Source organism: Loxodonta africana, chromosome 10, assembly GCF_030014295.1.
Source record: "Loxodonta africana isolate mLoxAfr1 chromosome 10, mLoxAfr1.hap2, whole genome shotgun sequence".
In the NCBI taxonomy this organism is placed as follows: Eukaryota; Metazoa; Chordata; class Mammalia; order Proboscidea; family Elephantidae; genus Loxodonta; species Loxodonta africana.
In genome coordinates, this window is record NC_087351.1 from 101,217,937 (window position 1) to 101,239,443 (window position 21,507).

Below are 21,507 nucleotides of genomic sequence, written 5' to 3' on the forward strand. Positions count from 1 at the left end.
TGGGTTTTGGGATGGAATGCCCACAGAAAAAGAACTCATCCCAATTGCCACAGTCAAGAAAGGCCAGAGAAGACATGATAATTAAATGTAATGTGGTATCCTGGATGAGCTCCTGGAACAGAAATGGGGCCTCAGATAAAAATTAAGGAAATCTGAATGACATGATTTTACTTAATAATACATCAACTTTGGTTGTGACCAAGGTGTCATACGAATGTGGGATGTTTATAATAGGGGAAACTGGGTGTAGGTTATGTGAGAACTCACAGTACTATCTTTACAACATTTCTGTAAATCCGAAATTATTCTACAATAAAAAAGGGATTTAAAAAAAAAAAGTCCTCATTGCCTACTCCTATGAGCCTAGAACCAGGAAACAAGGTCTCTCAAAACCTAGTATCAGAATCAACTGGTGTTATTTGTTAAAATGAAGATGCTCAAGCCCCACCCCATAATTACAAGGGGCGGGGGGCAGAACGTACATTTTATCAAGTATACCAGGCGGTTCCTCATGCATCCTTAAAAAGGAGAGACCCAGAGGGACACAGCCTGCATTTTAACGGCATACCAGATGGTGGCGTTGGTTTCTTACGCATCCTAAAGATGGAGAGCCACTGTCTGAGCTGTTAGCCCAATGTTTTCCACCTTTAGGAGTCGGAATCAACTCCAAGGCAACGAGTTTTTGCACAAAGAAACAGCCACCAACAAGGCACGAGCCCTCTCAGAGAGAAATGGCCCTCCTAGGCCTTGACCTTCCGCGGGACAACACATTCCCCGCCCACCCCCCCCCAACAGTAAACAATCCTAGGCTATCGGGTGATAGGAATACTTACCACGAGAAAAAAAAAAAAAAAAGGTCCTAGTTTCAGGCCTCTTACCTTTCTAAAGAGACCTCCAGGCACCTATCGTGCCTCCAAACAGAGACCCTGCCCAGCACTCGCTCCTCTGAAAGAGCCCTAGCGGCCACGGATTTCCAAACCCCCGACACACCCACGCCCGAAAAAGTGAGAGGCCCAGCGGAAGCATCCCAGTGGGATGTCCTCTTCTGCACACCGACGACCCCGGCTCTCTGGCCGTTTCTGGAAGCGATCCTCCCTAAGTGTCGTCTCCACAACGAGGAAAGCCAGGCCCTGGTACCCGGGGTGAGGGTTCGCGCCTCGGCCGTGTCAGTATCGAGACCTGTCACTTAGTCGCTGGATCTCTGTGTCCTCTACTTTCACACCTGCCCTTTAAGTTCGTTTCAAAGGAGCAAGAACCGGTCTCCAGACCCCTAGCGGGCGCGCCCCGACCACCAGCAGCGGGACGCCGGTGGGGAGAAGAGACGCGGCCAGGGTGCTTCGAAACGCGGTGCCGCGCCGCGGGGACTTGTGGGGCGCGACCGAGGCGACCCCCAGAGCCCCCCGCGCATCCCTGATGCTCGCTGCTCACCCCGCCGCCGCTGACCGCGCCGATGCCGTCGAACTCCCGGCCCAGGCCGTCGAAGTCGTCGAGCACGTACGCGCCGCCGGGCGCTAGCAGCGCGCATAGCAGCAAGGGCACCGCGGCTCGGCCCGCCGAACCCGCGGCGGCTGTCATCGCTTTCGCTCGGCGTTGCCGCGAAGCCTCTAGTAGGCTCTCAGCCATTGTGTGGGTCACATGACTCTGGCGCCCAGGGAGGCGGGTCCGGCCGCCGCCACGATGGAGAAGGGCAGGAGGCCGCTGACGCTGCCGCCGCCATCTTGAGTGCGGGCTACGGGCAGCCAGAGGAGCCGGAGTTGTGTTGAGGCGGCAGAGCGAGCCTTTTCTTGTCTGACCCCAGCGTCTCAGGACGCGTCTACCACGTGCCAGTGGGTGGCAAAGCGAGAAAGAGGACCCGACTTGGAGGCTCTAGCCAAGCCTCAGTTCAGCTATCACCTTGGTGGAGTCACTTGACTCTGTTCCTAAATTTACTCGTACGAAAAACGAGACAAGAAGGGCAGCCACGTGGGGGACATACTATTAAGAGAAGGATAACAGGTACTTAATACATGTAATTAAATGTGTTATACACTTGGCAGATGTCAACTGAGAAGATCCTCCATTCTGGTAACCACACTGTCAACCAGGGCTCTTAGCACCAGTAACTACCTTTTGCTGCACGTTGAAATGATTCCAGGAGATAACCCTAGATTGGTAGAAGGTAGTGAATCGTCCTGAGGTTTCTGCCATGTCCAGCCTTGTCCTGAGGTTCCTCATTCCTTTGGTATTGGAGTAGCTTGAGGAGACTTTTAAGAGGCTTGTGAAGAAAGCTTTTCTGATTACAAAGCTGTTGTTGGCAGAGCCATGGGGTTGGTTATCAGTGTCCGCAGAAGCCGCAGGGAAACCAAAATGTCAAGGAAACATGAGATAGCAAGAAGACCCCAAAGCTATCAGACATGAGGGGCTTTGCCTGCAAGGTCCTATGTGGAATCTGATTATTTTGCCCCTTAACCTCAGACCTAAATTTAGGTTTTAGGACCACAAGTATAATGATACTAGCAGGTCACATTTTTTTCTCGGCAGTGAGCAAGCGCCTTCATCAAGCCCTTCTGATATCCCCAGGATCTTAATGGACAGTAGTTACGCTTCCTGGTCCTCTTTGTTTTAAATTATGCCAGGTTTATTCTGGTTTCTCAAGGACAGTCCCAGTTTTTGTCTACTGTTCCAACATAATTGTTAATAGCAGCCAGCTTTCACCTCAAAAGTGTTCTTCCGGTTTGGGTGGTAAGTTATATAGTCCTCCATATTGGAGCCATTTGTTTTCTTCTGTTTCTTCTTATCCCAGTGCAGCACTTATTTGAACTCTCTGCCTCCGACTATCACCATCATTCTATGGTACAAGACAGCATCTCTCCAAGTTCTGTGGATTTACCTTCTCAGAACTCACGCTGATCCATCAGCTCTAACACAATGTTCTAAGCTTGAGCTGCAGCTGTGTGCAACCCATTGATGATAAATCAAGTGACTGTTAACCTTTCCACCAACCCTGAGATTTTACACCTGTGATAGGCATATACGCATAAGAACCACATAATAATGTGACTACAAGGTTCCAACAGAGGAAAATACGTGTGAAATTTGGAAGCCGAAACTAGTACCCGGTACACATCATCATGTGGTTTATCATTACATCTTGTACTTGGAAGGCACACTACTAATATTTGAGCAATGTGTGAAAAATTTAACAGAAAAGGTAGCCTACTTCCTATTAGTTCGTATACCAATGTAATTACTTACCAGAGAATATATTTCAGTGTTACTAGTTTCTAGTCCCTACTCAGGAGACCATTAGACAAGAAAGTTTCTAACAAGACATGCAAGCTGAGAAAGAGAGATCACTGGACTGCTGGATGTGGCACTCAAAGCTGTTCAAGATGTGAGTTAAAGGAAATAGCAGTTATCAGACATGTGATGTGTTTGGCTTCCCTTGCATCTGTGGTCTCAGGGACAGTGAAACAAACAAGGCATTAGGGGAGAAAGTGCCAATTCTCACAGACCAGAAAGTAAGGACAATTTTCATCTCATCAATGTTTCTGAGTATCACAGTGATACTGATATTTCGACCATGGCAAAGCTCTCCTTGTGCAAAAGTGAAAACATGATCAAAATGAGCTGACCTCTTGAAAAAGATGAGATTCTTTCTATTAATGGAAGTTGACTAAAAGTTCGGTAGCAGTCTGTTGTCTCCGCTTAGAAAATGGCTTTACTTTTAGAAATCTGAATTAGGCTGTGAGAAATTCAAGGGCAAACATTAAGTCTTTTTCTTCTTTGTACTTTCTGAACACAGTGTCCAACCCACAGTAGATACTCAATAAACGGTAGTTGTGCTGAACTAAAAAAAAATTAAATCACTGGATGATCACATAAGGAGGACAAAAAGGGATTGTTTACAAAAGGAGTTGGAAACAGCAATCTTAAAGTAGTAGCCCCATGGGCATAAAAGGATATGAAGTATGTTCTGTTCTTGAGTTATCTTGTGAAAAGGTTCTCTGTATTCAGGACTTTATATGAAGACAATGAAAGTAAGAGGACAGAATCCACACAATGGAATCGATTATTGCTTACTAAACACTTTCTTAAGTATGTTGATGTTGTTGTTAGTTGCTGTCAGGTAGGCTCCAACTCTTTGCAACCTTATGTATAACAGAAAGAAACATTGCCAGTCGTTCGCCATCTCCCTGATCTTTGATATGTTTGAGCTCATTGCCAAGGCTATTGTGTCAATCCATAGTGCCTTCCCACCTGAAGGGCTCATCTTCTAGCACTATATCAATGTTCTGTTCTTATCCATAAGGTTTTCACTGGCTAATTTTTGTAAGTAGATTGCCAGGCCTTTCTTCCTAGTTTGTCTTGGTCTGGAACCTGTTCGCCATAGGTGACCCTGCTGGCATTTGAAATGCCAGTGGCATAGCTTCCAGCATCACAGCAACATGTAAACCACCATAGTACGACAAACAGACAATTAGTGGTTTCTTAAGCAGAATTACAGTTAACAAGTGCTAAATATAGCAAGGAACAATGTGGTATAGTGCTTAAAACATCAGCCCTGAAGCCCCAGAGTGCTTGGCTTCAAATCATCAAACACCTACCAACTACTAGCCATGTGATTTTGAGCAAGTTACTTAGCTTCTTTGGCTTTAGTTCACCCATTCATAAAATGGAGGTGATGATGATAATGAGTTGATATTTTACTAAGTTAACACTCATACAGCACTTACAAGACCAATCAGCACATACGACTTGATAAATGTGTTTATTATACAAATAAAAACTTAAATGACATAGATATTTAACTATAAGGTAACTTTTGAGTTTATCGCTTCACCCGAAAGCTAGGGCAACCTTGGGGAAAAAAAGGATTATTCCTGTTTTTGTACTGGTCTGAATTTTTTTTTCCTGTCTGTGAGAATCAAAGGAGCTTTGGTACACAGTGGTTAAGAGTTTGGCTGCTGAACAAAAGTCAGCGGTTTGAATCCACCAGCTGTTCCTTGGAAACCCTATGGGGCAGTTCTCTGTCCCATAGAGTTGTTATGAGTGGGAATCAACTCAACAGCAACGGATTATGAGCATCCACACCATGTCCAGTTAGGCTAATTCTCCATGGGGTAAGCCTTGTTAAGACAGAACACTGCCTCCTTCAGGTGCGAAGGAGCCAGACCCTCCCTCTTCTTGTCTGCAGGCTCTGGTAGTGACCAGGCTCCCTTAACCAGTTCACTGAACCTTCAACTACCATGTTGGAGGAGTTACTAGATGGGCCAACAGTTGGAAAATCACACAGGAGCCATGTCAGAGCCCAGAAGGCAGTGATATAAAAGCTCCATCAGAAATTACCCTAAGTCCCTAGAATAGTGGGGTCAGCAGTGCCATCCTCACCTGACTTCTCAGACAGGGTGACCTGAGCTGTCCTTCTGGTCCCTTGGCTCTAGCCCATTCTGCAAGCCTGGTACTTTAACCTTAGCATCTATATGTGAGGTATCTTCATTTCTTTTTAGTTCATTTTTACTCAGGCTAGCCACCAATGGTTTCTGTTGCCTGCAGTGGCTGTGGTTACCATCACAAAGAATTCTCAGCTCCTATGTCTCTAAAAAAAAAAAAAAAATTACTATTTTTTTTTTTTATGTCTCTTTAGAGTGATTCAACAGAATTTAGGGGCTCAGTGTCCTCAGCTTCATGATTATCTGCCTATATCCCCATCTCAAGTTTCTGGATCCCATTTCTTCCCAATCAATGCACTCACTTTAATTTTAGACACCATTCAAGGTTGGGAATTCAATAGGCATTGTAATTCAGCCACTGTTGCAATAAGACTCTGGGTTTGGTTTTCAGCAAAGCTGTTCTGCTGCTACAAGACATAAGGCTTTCTTTCAGAGCACAAATGGAAACTTTGAGGTCTTAATGAAGCACCTGGTCTGTGGCTCTGACGCCTGAGCTTATCTGTTTCTTTCACTACTTTGTCTACTGAAAGTAAGACCAATCAACCATCTTCCCTATACTTCTCATTCTGACAAAATTGTCGAAAAGTACTAGACATGCTGTCTTAGTCATCTAGTGCTGCCGTAACAAATACCACAAGTGGATGGTTTTAACAAAGAGAAATTTATTTTCTCACAGTCTAGTAGTTTACAAGTCCAAATTCAGAGTGTCGGCTCCAAGGGAAGGCTTTCTCTCTCTGTTGCCTCTGGAAGAAGGTCCTTGTCCTCAATCTCCCCCTGGTCAAGGAGCTTCTCAGGCACAGGGTCCCTGGGCCCAAAGGACACACTCTGCTCCTGGTGCTGTTTTCTTGGGGGTATGAGGTCCCCAACTCCCTGCTTGCTTCCCTTTCCTTTTATCTCTTGAGAGAGAAAAGGTGGTGCAGGCCACACCCCAGAGAAACTGCCTTTACACTGGATCAGGGAGGTAACCCGAGTAAGGGTGGCATTACAATCCCACTCTAATCATCTTAACATAAAGTTACAATCACAAAATGGAGGACAACCACACAATACTGGGAATCATGGCCTAACCAAGTTGATACAAATTTTGGGGGGGACACAATTCAATCCATGACACATGCACTCACCCAGAGACTCGCCTCCCACCAATACTAGATCTATTGGTGGTGATGTTTTGTGTATTAATATCGCCTCCTCATTCTATGGATTAGCAGCACCCTGTTTGCTACTGGAGGTAGAGCCATCAGTGCTTTCAAGACTAGTCAAACTTGAGAACCAATTGAGAAAACTCATGCTTATAATTTTGTTTCTCTAGAACAACTCTCAGTACCAAATATCTCAGGCTGATTTCTCTACAGAAACAAAACTAGTGACACATATATATGTATATATACCCACTGCCGTCGAGTCAATTTGGACTCATAGTAACCCCATAGGGTTTCCAAGGCTGTAAATCTCTGTGGAAGCAGACTGCCACATCTTCCTCCTGCAGGTGGCTTCAAAACTCCAAGCTTTCAGTTAGCAGTCAATTGCTTTAACCACTGCGCTACAGGGTTTATATATATATATGTATATACACACACACACACACATAGAGAGAGAGAGAATGAGAGAGGGAGAGAGATTTATCTCAAGGAAATTGCTCATATAGTTGTGGAGGCTGGCAAATCCCAAAGTCCATGGGTCAGGCATCAGTTGGAGGCTTCTCCTGTGTGATGGTTAAGATTATGTGTCAACTTGGCTGGGCCATGATTCTCAGTGTATAATTATATGTGATGACCCCCATGATGGGATCTGATCTGAGTAGCCAGTCAGTTGAAAGGGAGTTTGCTTGAGCATGTGACCTGCATCTGAATGTAAGTTGATGTTCTGGCTTTTGCCTGCTCTGGATCCTGCTGCTGCCTCCTGTTTGTCTGACCTCCAGTTTCTCAGGACTTCTGCTAGCAGTTTCCCTGCTGATCTTAGGATTCGTCAGTCTTCACAGCCAGTAAGCAAGAGCCCTGCTCTCCAACCTGCCAATCTTGGATTCTTAGCCCCTGCAGCTATGTTAATCAAGAGAAGCCTTGCAGTCTTGCCTGCAGATCTTCAGATTCATCGATCTTCACAGCCTGTAAACAAGAGCCCTGGCCTCCAACCTACCAATCTTGAGTTTGTCACCCCCTCGGCTACGTGAATTAGGAGACACCTCTATCCTGATCCATGGACTTGGGACAGTCCAGGCTGTACAATCATGTGAGCCACTTCCTTGATGTAAATCTCTCTATGTATATATTTATATGCTTTACTGGTTTTGCTTTTCTTGAAAACCCAGTCTAAGACATCCTGTCTCACATGGTTGCAGGGGCTGACAAACCTAGAACTGGCAGATCAGGCAACAGACTGCTGGCTCACCTGTCTGTCAGTTTGTTGTACTGTGGTGGCTTGTGTATTCCTGTCATGCTGGAAGCTATGCAACTGATATTTCAAATACCAGGAGGGTCACCCATGGTGGACGGGTTTAAGTGGAGCTTCCAGACTAAAAGATTAGGAAGAAGGACCTGGTGATCTACTTCTAAGAGATGGGCCAGTGAAAACCTTATGAATAGCAGCAGGACATCGTCTGATATAGTGCAGGAAAATGAACCCCTCAGGTTGGAAGGCACTCAAAATACCACTGGGGAAGAGCGGCCTCCTCAGAGTAGGGTTAACCTTAATGACGTGGATGGAGTAAAGCTTCTGGGACCTTCATTTGCTGATGTGGCACAACTCAAAATGAGAAGAAACGGCTTCAAACTTCCGTTAATAATTGGAACCTGGAATGTACGAAGTATGAATCTAAGAAAATGGGAAATTGTTAAAAATGAAATGGAACACATAAACATTGATGTCTTAGGCATTGGTGAGCTGAAATGGACTGGTATAGGACATTTTGAATGAGACAATCATATGGTCTACTATGCCGGGAATGACAAAGTGAGGAGGAGTGATGTCACATCCATTGTCAAAAGGAATATTTAAAAACCTACCCTGGAGTACAACACTATCAGTGATAGAATAATATCTATATGCCTACAAGGAAGACCAGTTAATACTATTATTCAAATTTACACACCAACCACTAAAGCCAAAGACAAAGAACCTGAAAATTCTTACCAACTTCTGCAGTCTAAAATTAATCAAACATGCAATCAAGATGCATTAATAATTACTGGTGATTGGAATGCAAATGTTGGAAACAAAGAAGGATCAGTAGTTGGAAAATATGGCCTTGGTGATAGAAATGATGCCAGAGATCTCATGACAGAATTTTGAGAGACCAATGACTTCTTCATTGCAAATATTTTTCAACAACATAAATGATGACTGCACATGTGGACCTCACCAGATGGAATACACAGGAATCAAATTGACTACATCTGTGGAAAAAATGGTAGCCGGGGGCCGACTACAGAACAGACCATCAGTTGCTCATATGTAAGTTCAAGCTGAAGCAGAAGAAAATTAAAACAAAGTATGACCTTGAGTATATCCCACCTGAATTTAGAAACCATCTCAAGAATAGATTTTACATATTTAGCACTGATGACCGAAGAGCAGATGAGCTATGGGATGACATCAAGGACATCATACATGAAGAAAGCAAGACGTCATTAAAAAGACAGGAAAGAAAGAAAAGACCAAAATGGATGTCAGAAAAGACTCTGAAACTTGTTCTTGAACATAGAGTAGCTAAAGTGAAAGGAAAAAAATAATGAAGTAAATAAGCTGAATGGAAGATTTCAAAGGGTGGCACAAGAAGACAAAGTAAAGTATTCTAATGAAATGTGCAAAAACCTGAAAAACAAAATGCTCAGAATTTCTCAAGCTGTAAGAATAGAAGAAAAAATTCAATTGAAGGATTCTATGGGCAAAATATTGAACAACCCAGGAAGCATCAAAAGAAGATGGAAGGAATACAAAGAGTCACCGTACCAAAAAGAATTGGTCCAAGTTTGATCGTTTCAGAAGGTAGCATATGATCAAGAACCAAAGGTATTGTAGGAAGAAGTTCAAGCTGCACTGCAGGCATTGGAAAAAACAAGGCTCCAGGAATTGACGGAATACCAACTGAGATGTTTCAACAAACAGATGCAATGCTGGAAGCACTCATTCCTCCATATCAAGAAATTTGGAAGACCGCTACCTGGCCAACTGACTGGAAGAGATCCATATTTGTGCCCATTCCAAAGAAAGCGATCCAACAAAAAGCAGAAATTGTTGAACAATATCACACTCAAGTAAAATTTTGCTGAAGATAATTCAAAAACGTTGCAGCAGTACATCAACAGGGAACTGCCAGAAATTCAAGCCAGATTCAGAAGAGGTCTATCACTGCTGATGTCAGATGGATCTTGGCTGAAAGCAGAGAATACCAGAAAAATGTTTACCTGTGTTTTATTGGCTATGCAAAGGCATTCAACTGTGTGGATCATAACAAATAATGGATAACATTATGAAGAATAGGAATTCTAGAACATTTAATTGTGCCCATGAGGAACACATACATAGAACAAGAGCCAGTCATTTGAACAGAACAGGGAGATACTGTGTGGTTTAAATCAGGAAAGGTGTGTGTCAGGGTTGTATCCTTTCACCACACTTATTCAAACTGTATGCTGAGCAAATAATCTGAGAAGCTGGGCTATATGAAGAAGAACATGGTATCAGGGTTGGAGGAAGAATCCTTGACAACCTGCCATACACAGGTGACACAACCTAACCTTGCATGCTGGAAGTGAAGAGGACTTGAAGTACTTACTGATAAAGATCAAAGACGACAACCTTCAATATGGATTATACCTCAACATAAAGAAAACAAAAATCCTCACAAATGGACCAATAAGCAACATCATGAAAAATGGAGAAAAGATTAAAGTTGTCAAAGATTTCATTTTTCTTGGATCCACAATCAACACCCATGCAAGCAGCAGTCAAGGAATCAAAGGATGTATTGCACTGGGCAAATCTGCAGCAAAAGACCTATTTAAAGTGTTAGAAAGCAAAGATGTCACTTTGAGGACTAAGGTGTGCCTGACCCAAGCCATGGTATTTTTACTCACCTCATACACATGTGAAAGCTGGGAAATAAATAAGGAAGGCAAAGGAGAATTGAGGCCTTTGAATTATGGTGTTGGCAAGAATACTGAATATACCATGGACTGCAAGGACAACAAACAAATCTGTCTTGGAAGAAGTACAATCAGAATGCTCCTTAGAAGCAAGAATCAAGGGGCTTTGTTTCACTTACTTTGGACATGTTATCAGAAGGGACCAGTCCCTGCAGAAGGAGATTATCCTTGGTAAAGTGGAAGGTCAGTTAAAAAGAGGAAGACCCTCAAGAAGACAGATCGACACAGTGGCTGCAATGATGGGCCCAAGCATAGTGATAATTGTGTGGATGGCGCAGGACCGGGCAGTGTTTCATTTTGTTTCACACGGGGTGGCTGTGAGTCAGAACCAACTCGAAGGCACCTAACAACGACAACGTGTCTCCATTTCCCCACTTTAAAATCTGCCATCATCATTGGTAGTTTTTTTGTTGGTAACTGTTACTGCATGGATTTCTCCACTCCCCACCCCCGCCCCAAAAAAAACCCATAAATACAGGAACTCCAGGAAGTTAGGCTGTCCTCTTACGGTACAACTGTGATATGCCTATTCTTCTTGGATTGCCAATATCCATTTTTCTGCACTCCTGCCAACGGAAAGCTTTTAACAGTCGATCTAGCTCCAGTTCATAGATGTGAAGAAAAGGACAGTGCAAGAAGTTCCTACCAGTCCAATGATTTTTGGAGCATCTCATACAGTGCTGTCCAACAGAAATATAATACAAACCACATATGCACTTGGAAATTCTCTAGTAGTCACGTTAAAGTAAAAAACAAGTGAAATTAATTTTAATGACATATTTTTTGTAACCCAAAATACCAAAAGTATTTTCATTGCAACATGATCAATATAAAGATATATTAATAAAATATTTTATGTTCTCTTTGTTTCCTGTATCTCATGTACTAAATTTTCAAAACACTTATAGCACATCTCAGTTCTGATTTAGCCACATTTTAAGTGCACAATAGCCGAATGTGGCCAGTGGCACCTGTATTGGTTCCTGCCAATCTAGTATATGCCAGGCTCTGAGGTAGGCACACTCATCGGATATCCACCCCTGGCTTCTGAGGATTAGGATGAAGAATATCCACTCAATATCTAACTACAGTTAAGTATCATTTATCTCATTTCTCTAGGATAGCACACTCTTGATATATGGTTGATCCTCAATAGGTAAACTTGCGTTCGGAGTCATCAGAAACATTTAGGTTTTTGTTTTTTTCAAAAAGTTTAAATCCACACTTGTGTTCAAGGGATAGTCTTTAGCATAAACACAATTCTGCTGTATGTTTTGATGGTTCAAAACGGTGCATGCATAGTCAGAACTGGAGGTAGAAAAAAATAGTTCTGCATTTCTTTTTATGGACTCTATGTTGAATGAATTGGAATCGATGCGACAGCAACAGGTTATGTTGAATGTAACCACTTGTTCTTCCCTGGGCACACCTAATAAGTACTCTCCTCCACAGTTTAGTCCATGCCGTTCTCATAGTCAGGGAATGTCATACCCCCCATCTCTAAATGTTTAAAGTAGTTCCATTCTTTAAGATACACCTCAAAGCTACCTCCTTCTTAAATTTCCCTTTATTCGTCTGGTAAATAAACTTACCTCTCTCTAACCTTTCATGTATTGTCTTTAGTAGAATCTGAAGCTGAATTAAGGTTAAGTCACCATGATGTCCATCACAATGGCACAGGGCTATGCTATGGCTCAGTGTTTGTTCATAATAGATACCTAATGAGTATTTATTGAATAAATATTTATGGAATGAATGACATAGTACATACATAATAAAGATGCGTTGAATGAATGTTTAATCCTGAGGTTCAAAATAATACCTATTTTAACCTAGCAAAAATTCTACCTTATGGAATTCAGCCCATCTCCTTAAAATGGCATTAAAATGCATTTTATACCTTAGTGTGAGTTATCCCCAGAAACTTGTAAGAGATCAAGTTTGGGTTGGGGAAGGAAGGAATAGAGCAAGAAGGTCCAGGGCATCTGAGCAAGGCAAGGATGAAGTAGAAAAACCAAACAGACCTGGCAGGTTTAATCTATTTCCTCATTGCACTCAGAGTCGACCCTGTTCAGAAAAAAGATCATGTGGAAATGAGCTGTTGAAAATTACTCTGGTCTAATTCCTGCTGACTTAGCCTGGTCCTGAGCCTTTATCTCTGTTTGTCATTCCAGAGGCCAAGGCTGTCCTTACAGTTTAGCTAAACTTCAGCACATTTGCTTAAGGCCCAGACATACTTCCTGGTTCCTGCCCACTCCCCAGAGGCCAGGCCAGATTCTCCTTTCTCCAGCTGCCACCTGGAGTCCTGCTCTCAATGGCCTGAATGCCTGGAACCCCCAACTGTCCACCCCATTTCTGTCCTTTTTAATGTGGCCAGTCATCCAATGTACCAGCCTACAGTTAACAAATAAACCTCTTGTGTGCACTGGTGCCTATTTGCCAAGAACCTCTTGCCAGCCTTTGCTCCATGTTTGCTGCTCTCTGATCTTGACCCCTAGACTTCAGATCACTAATTCATACTCAGGCTTTCAACATTGGTTTTTGGCCCTTCACCTGGGTTAAGAGGCTGCGTTAGCAGCTCCAGCTCCCCACTTTGTTCAATTGATTTTGACACCAGCAGCTTTGGATAGGAGATTCCTTCCTCCTTTCTGGCCTCATGGAACCTTGAAGGGCTGATACGCTGTCTTCCCCATTCACTCTCCGTTCCCCCACACCAAGAGAGAAGAATTTGGACAACAAACCGTCTACTCACTGTCTTAGTCATCTAGTGCTTCTATAACAGAAATACCACAAGTGGATGGCTTTAACAAAGAGAAGTTTATTCTCTCACAGTCCAGTAGGCTAGAAGTCTGAATTCAGCTCCAGGGGAAGGCTTTCTCTCTGTGTCAACTCTGGAGCAAGGTCCTTGCCATCAGTCTTCCCTTGGTCTGGGAGCATCTCAGTGTAGGAACCTCAAGTCCAAAGGACAAGCTCTGCTCCTGGCACCACTTTCTTGGTGGTATGAGGTTCCCACTAAGAAAGCCATGCCAGAAGCAGAGCTTGTCCTTTGGGCTTGAGGTTCCTACACTGCTGGCTCTGGCTTCTCTCATTTATATCTCAGCAGAGATTGGCTTAAGACACTACCTAATCTTGTACACCTCACAGACGTACCCATGATCATGAAGTTGGTGCAGGATGGATCAATGTTTCCTTTTGTTATACATAAGGTCACCATACATCAAGAGGGAACTGCCAGAAATTCAAGACTGATGCGGAAGTGAATGTGGAATGAGGGACGTCATTGCTGACGTCAGATGCAACTTGGCTGAAAGCAGAGAATACCAGAAGCATGTTAACCTGTGTTTTATTGACTGTGTAAAAGCATTAGACTGTTTGAATCATAACACATTACGGATAATATTGCAAAGAATGGGAATTACAGAACATTTAATTGTGCTCATGAGAACCTGTACATAGACCATGAGGCAGTTGTTCAAACAGAACAAGGGGATATTTCATGGTTTAAAGTCAGGAATCATGTGTGTCCTGGTTATAACCTTTCACCATATTTATTCAATCTGTATGCTGAGCAAACAATCCAAGCTGGACAATATGAAGAAGAGCATGGCATCCAGGTTGGAGGACTCATTAACAACATGAGATACCAGATTCATTAACAACCTTGCTTATGGGCGGCAAAGAGGACTGAAAGCACTTGCTGATGAAGATCAAAGACTACAGCCTTGGGTGTGGATTACAAAGAAGACAAAAATCTGTCTTGAAAGAAGTATAGCCAGAATGCTCCTTAGAAGCGAGGATAGTGAGACTTTATCTTATGTACTTCAGACATGTTATCAGGAGAGACCAGTCCCCGGAGAATGACATCATGGTTGGTAAAGTAGATGGTCAGTGGAAAAGATGAGACTGTCAACGGGATGGCATAATACAGTGGCTACAACAATGGGTTCAAACAGCAACGATTGTGAAGATGGCACACAACAGGACAGTGTTTCCTTCTGTTGTACATAAGGCAGGGACAGATTACCCAATAAAAGATGTGATGAAAGGCCTGCGAAATTGTGCACTACAGATTAGTAAGTAAACACAATTAAACCCATGCGTACCTTGCTTACTGTGAATTGATGCGTACTGTGTTCACTGGTTAATCTGCCCCTGACATAGGGTTCCTATTAGTGGGAACAGACTCGTGGGCACCTAACAAGGTCACCATAAGTCGAACCAACTCAACGGCTACTAACAGCAGCAACACCCAACCCAGGCAAGAACTTGAACAGAAAATGTGTTTTCACCCTCTTCCCTTTTCAGAACTCTTGTTCTCCCTCCTTTATACTCCCTTACTCTGACACCCATCCTGGGAAACAGGAGGTCTCAAACTTTGGAGTAGAGAACCACGTGGAGGGTTTGTTAAAACATAGATGGCTGGACCCCATCCCCAAAGTTTTTGACTCATCGGTCCTGGAGTGGAGCCTAAGAATTTGCTAACCGAAAGTTTGTCAGTTCGAACCCACCCAACAGCTCTGAAGGAAAAAGACCTGGCAATAATCTTCTGTAAGTCTACTTCGAAAACAACAAGTTCCCAGGGGGCACTGATGCTGCTAGTCCAAGAATACACTTTGAGAACCACTGATGTAAACCAATCCCGAGGAACTTTGCATTTGGGAGCAGCCAACTAAGGTTTGTTGAATTACACACCTTGGATCAAACATGTGGTCTTGGCTGTGGATTCCAATCTGAGGTCAAAGTCACTGATGCAAGAAATACAACTTTCTTTATCTTCTGGTAACTCAACTAAAATTCTGTTTCATTCTCCCCTTTTGCCAAGGTGGTGGAAATATAATCTCAGTCATGGGTCCCACTTCTCCTTCCTCAGGTTTCCGTCTCAATTCCTGGGATTTTATATTTTGCCAATGGCGGCAACTCGACCAGTGATTCTCAGCGCTGCCCTCTGTCAATGTTGGCAGCTCCTGAGATGGCTTCATTCACTCTAGTCTTCAGTAGTTACCCTGTGCAGGACTCACCTGAGTTGACTCCCACTGGTTGCTGCCAAGCTGTTTCTGTGCCACTGGGCCACTGGAAGCACCGTGAGACAGGGTGAGGCTTCCATCACTTTGTGCCATTCATGGCTTCCCAGAAACTATTTTACTCCTCCTGTGCTATCTATGGAAACCCTGGTGGCATAGTGGTTAAGAGCTACGTCTGCTAACCAAAAGGTTGCCAGTCCGAATCTACCAGGTGCCCCTTGGAAACTCCATGGGGCCATTCTACTCTGACCTATAGGGTTGCTATGAGTCAGAATCGACTTGATAGCAATAGGTTTGGTTTTTGGTTTGGTGCTATCTACGCTGGGCGCAGGGGAACCAGGTGAGGCTGGCTCAGACCTTTTATATACATACTCTCAGGTCTTGCCACCTCTCTAGACTTCACACTGGAAATGAGTCACTGCTCTACTCTCCTCCCCAGATCATACAACTCGTTGGGTATTTGTCACCCCACTCCCACCTCAGGGCAGATGCAAGGCCCTTTTCATGGGTACTCACCACATCTAAGCTCTCACTACTTCCTCTCTCACTATGCCCCTTGGGGGCCCCATATCCACCAGACAGGAAAACTTTTTTCTGGTTCTGGGGGCAGGAAGTTTAGCTTTACCTCAACAGATATTTCCACCAGCAGATTGTATCTGCCTCAGTCTTTTCCATCATTCCCCTAAAAAAAAAAAGTTGCCATAGAGTAGACCCCAACTCATGGTGACCCCATGTGTATTTTAAATGGCTGTGATCTTTTGGAATTAGATCACCAGGCCTTTCTCCTGAGGCACCTCTGAACGGACTTTAACCTCCAACCTTTCAGTTAGCAGACAAGTTCATTACCTGTTTTGACCCCCTCAGGGACTCCTCTATTCCCTTATGTTGCCTAAATCTTTTGAGACTAAAAACCTAAGATTGTCTCCTTCTCCTTCTCTCTTTCCTCTTCCTTCTCCTTCTTTTTTCCTACTTTCTGCCAAGAATCGTTTCACTGAGGCAATAAATGCAAAATGGATAGTTGAGTGCATGGATAAGTCTGGGTGGAAAAGAAAATACGGCTGAGAAAATATATCAGTGTTTCAAAACCTTATCCTGCCATATTTAGTTACTGTTATAACTGGTGAAATTCCACCAAACAGACCATGTGGCTTCGCAAAGGATCCTTCAGTAGCCAAACGGGTTCTTACGAGGTCTGGCCCATAAAGAAGCTAGAATGGGCAAATCTACCCATCTCTTCCTCTTTCTGCTGTGGGCTGCCCAAGTGCCCAACTACTGGCCAGTCTGTGGCCTCCGGAGTTCAGACAACTGACTACTCATCAGGAACACCAACCATCTAAGATCAATGTTCTAGATTGCTGCTTTTCATATTTTTATCTTGTTAAAAATACCACAATGACTCGATCCTTTCCAGTTCTTCATTAGATAGCCCTATGATTGTACACACAGTAGTGCCATACAGTCGGGCCCAAATAAGAGGCAAATTTATTAAAAATTGTTAAATCTCTTATTTTGTAGAGTTGGCAAGGTTTTAGCTCAGGTCATCCACAGTTACCTCTTCTCCTGTTTCATCAAGAGAAGTGAAAGTTTGATTGTTTTCGTTTTTGAAGAGCAAAATACACATGCTGTTTAATATGGACTAGAAAATTTCCTTCTTCTAAAAGCAGAAGTATAATCTATTTAGGTAAAATAAGACATTGTGAAAGTCATGAAATATCCATGTATTGAAACCACAGATAAGCGGATGTGCAAAACCAAGCAAAAATGAGAATTTTGGATTAGAGTCACAAGTCTGCTGGAACCATGACTTTCATCTTGGTGTTATTTTAAAGGTTTAAGGGTTTTATTACTCATTTTTAACATTGTACTTGAATTTTTTTTCAGTAAAAAAAAAATCAAGTATTCTGAACTTCTAATTTACCGTATGCTACACTGTTTTGCAAACTGTCATTTCATAAATACCGTGTATTACTTTTATTAGTCTCAATGAAATTTCTCCAAAGGAAGTCTAGACAACTTTTACATCCTGACACATCATTATTAACCCCACTATTTAAAGATTAAAAGTCTTGGTTATGTTGCAAAATTATCTTTTCTATCTCTGAATAGGAAAAAAAATCATGAACAGCAACCCTTAATATCCTTTTGCAAAAACAGGCACAGGTTTCCCTGGATGCAGTTTTTAAAATTGAATTAAAGTTTTCATCCAAAATCAATTCCTTCCTTATAAAATAATATTATTACCTTCATTTCTGATGAAAGTTCAAGAGGGCAAGATTCAAAAGCAGTGTTGCTGACTTTTTTTCATATCTCAAGAGTAGAAAGTTCTAGGAGCTAATTTCACTTCATACTAAACCACTGATAAATTTGGCAGTAACTTGCATAAAGTACTATGTGAGTTTTCCTAACAGTCTACATATTTTTCAAACAAATTTTCACATTTCACAAAATTATTTACTTGGTTGGCCAGTTAGTTGAACTGGTTTTAGCAATCTCTGTCTTCTATTCCAAGCTGAGAATCTAAGAGAAAATGGTTCTCCAGCCAAATCCTATACATGTAATCTCATTGTTGTTATTGTCGTTAGGTGCCATGGAGTCAGTTCCAACTCATAGCGACCCTGTGTACAACAGAGCAAAACACTGCTCTGTCCTGCGCCGTCCTCCTAATCGTTATTATGCTCGAGCTCATTGTTGCAGCCACTGTGTCAACCCCTTCTCACTGAGGGTCTTCCTCTTTTTCACTGGCCCTCTACTTTACCAAGATGTCCTTCTCCAGAGACTGGCCCCTCCTGATAACATGTCCAAAGTATCTGAGATGAAGTCTCACCTTCCTTGCTTCTAATGAGCATTCTGACTGTACTTCTTCCAAGACAGATTTGTTTGTTCTTCTGGCAGGCCATGGTATAGTCAATATTCTTCACCAACACCATAATTCAAAGGCATCAATTCTTCTTCAGTCCTCCTTATTCGCTGTCCAGCTTTTGCATGCATATGAGGCGACTGAAAACATCATGGCTTGGGTCAGGGGCATCTCAGTCCTTAAAGTGACATCTTTGCTTTTTAACACTTTAAAGAGTGTTAAACACTTTAAACAGCGTTGTACCACACTATGACAAACTGAAAAAAAAAAAAAAATTTTTTTTTGCATGTGGTATATTCCATTAAAAACTCTTAAAAACTAAATAAATAAATAAAAGACTTTACAAAGTCCCAAAGTTTACTCACTTAGCTCCATCCATCATTGCCACGAAATTACGCAACACCCACCAACCCTCCTAAAAACGCTTCTGCACATTCTCTGTCTACTGTTTTGCTCCCAGAGATGTAGTCTCCCTCAGTGTGTCTACAGTATTCTCTCCTATTTCAAACATTCGAACAACTGATTCGACCTCCTTTGTCCCTCTCTCAGAGTGTGTATCCATTTTTGCCACTGTACCGTGATTATTTTTGAACATGTCTTTCTTCTTCACTAGATGATAAACTCCTTAAGGGCAACACACAGGCCCCTAGGGGGCACAACCCGTTTGTTCTTAGCTGCTAACTGAAAGCTTGGTGGTTCAGATCCATCCAGTGATGCTCCAAAAGGAAGCCCTGGTGATCTGCTTCCACAGATGACAGCCAAGAAAACCCTACGGGGCACAGCTCTATTCTGAACTACATGGAGTTGCCACAAGTCAGAGCCAACGCTGTGGCAAGGAATTTGGTTTTTGGTTTATTCACCTCCCAACGCAGAGCTTTAAGAATATAGCACATGTATGTGTTGACAGAATGAATGAGTTAATGAATGAATAAAATTCTAGTAGATATTCTATCAAGTAAAGCATATATAATCTCATTATATAATTGTGATTAAGACGCAAAGAGAAAAGCAAGTTATAAAAACAATTCTACAATAAATAATAAATGAAATCATCTTTTAAAGTATGCCACTTCTTTTGTTCAAACTGGGACAACCTACCTCTGTCTCGTTAAGAGGCTGCTTCCTCATTGGTTTATGATGAAATACGAGCGCAATTTCCCGTCGCCTCAACAGCGTTGGTTTCTCTTCTTGAGACAGAGAGATTTGTCAGCTCCTCGGTCAACAAAACCATCCTCCCAAGAAACACAGGTAAGCAAAATATTAAAATATCAATTAAGACTTTAAGTAGATAACATACTGTTGCATGATTGTTGGTAATATTTGTGATTTTTTTTTTTTTTTCTGGCTTAGGCTGTATGAATGTGGTAATGTGGAGCATTACAAGAGGGAGAAATGAGGAAGACATATGGTTTCCCCTACTAGGGAGAGTGGTTAAGAGATGTCAAAATTTAAACTTAGAACTAGTCAGGTAAAACCCTCAATCCACACACAAACAAGAAAGGCTTACACTCCGTTTCCTCTTCAGAAAACAGTGTATTGGCAAACTGAATTCACTGTTTAGGAAGACATCTACCAGCTACTGGCCAGAGAGCTGTCTGGCACCATTTCCTATAAAATGGTCCAGTGATATTTTTTACAGCCCTCAGAAATAATGTGAAGTGTGGACATAGTGTATCCAATATTAATAAATATGTCATGCTAGGAAGTAACTAGCAGAGTCTGACACGTGGTCTTAAATAATAAATAAATAGCTATTAAGCTGACTAATGGAGGCAAGTGTATACTATAATACGTAAGAAAACATTTCATTTTTTGGTCATGTCATCAACGATTTGTACTTTAGGAGTGTTTTAGGAGTTGATTGGCATTTGGCAAAAATAAAAAATGTATCCAAATTTCTTGGCACTCGTTCTAAAAAGGATTTTCCCAAAATTTGATCAAGAAGCCAAAAAAAAAAAAACCAAAACCCATTGCCATGGAGTCGATTTTGACTCATAGCGACCCTATAGGTCAGGGTAGAACTGCCCCATAGGTTTCCAAGGAGCGTCTGGTGGATTTGAACTGCTGAACTTTTGGTTAGCAGTTATAGATCTTAACCACTACACCACCAGGGTTTCCAAGTAGCCAAAAGATACCTGGAAAAAAAGAAAAAGTATGAATAATAAGAATGATGTATTCCACTAAAATCTCATATTCACACAAGTGAAATTAGCAACTGTTACCTGCAGACCTTAGTCAGGTGTAGTGAGGGGGTTTAGATGGGGCCATTTGCCCCTGGGCTCCAAGTCCAAGGAGGAGCCAGACGAGGCTGGCCAGCTAATCACAGCCCCCCTCTCACTCCTCACCATTGCCGAGGCTGACAAGGGGCGGGGAGTACAAACTTAGAGATTGCCCCTGGGCACTCATTACTCTGGATCATAGAGGAAAACTGATGGCACAGCGGTTAAAGCCCTTGGCTGCTAACCTAAAATTTGGTGGTTCGAACCCACCAGCCCCACTGAGGGAGAAAGATGTGGCAGTCTACTTCCATAAAGATTACAGCCTTGGAAACCCTATTGGGGCAGTTCTACTCTGTCTTGTAAGGCTGCTATAGGGTCACTATGAATTGGAATCAACTCAATGGCCACAGGGATCTGCACACCTCGTGTCATATGTGAAACGTTATTGTACAAATTACAAACTAAGTGCCTTTATTTGGCTTCTCTCCTATGCTCTTCCTAGATGGCCCAAAGATGCTTAGAACAGCACCAAGGATACCTGCAGACTACCAGTGCGTGTCTTTAAAATAGTATTAGCTAAGGTAGACTGTGGAGCTCTGGTGGCAGTGATTAAGAGATCGGCTGCTAATCAAAAGGTCGGCAGTTCAAATCCACAAACCGCTTCTTGGAAACCATATGGGGCAGTTCTACTCTATCCTATAGGGTCAGTATGACTCAGAATCGACTCCACAGCAAGGGGTTAAGGTAGACTGAAATGTGACTACCTGCTAGGCTGTCTGCTTTATGTGTGATCTCATTTAATCCTTACAACAACCCAATGAAGAGAGGAGTAAT

The 21,507-nt window shown here is 42.6% G+C and overlaps 2 protein-coding genes across 11 annotated transcripts in view; one reads left to right on the forward strand and one right to left on the reverse strand.

The window, feature by feature from the left end:
- Nucleotides 1–1,638, reverse strand: part of GALC (galactosylceramidase) — a 77,586-nt gene extending 75,948 nt beyond the window's left edge. Inside the window, exon 1 of the mRNA XM_003408573.4 lies at nt 1,429–1,638. Within this exon, the coding sequence (XP_003408621.1) occupies nt 1,429–1,623 (195 nt within the window). The 5' untranslated portion in view covers nt 1,624–1,638. The remainder of the gene's footprint in view (nt 1–1,428) is intronic.
- Nucleotides 1,639–15,805: 14,167 nt separating this feature from the next.
- Nucleotides 15,806–21,507, forward strand: part of GPR65 (G protein-coupled receptor 65) — a 170,626-nt gene continuing 164,924 nt past the window's right edge. For 2 of the 10 annotated variants that reach the window (XR_010323203.1, XR_010323201.1), the window contains exon 1: nt 15,806–19,702. The gene's annotated coding sequence lies outside the window, so the exon portion shown is untranslated. Of the gene's footprint in view, nt 19,703–21,202; nt 21,225–21,507 lie in introns of those variants that run through there. The other 8 variants (XR_002785343.2, XR_010323205.1, XR_010323202.1 and 5 more) reach the window with 7 other exon arrangements.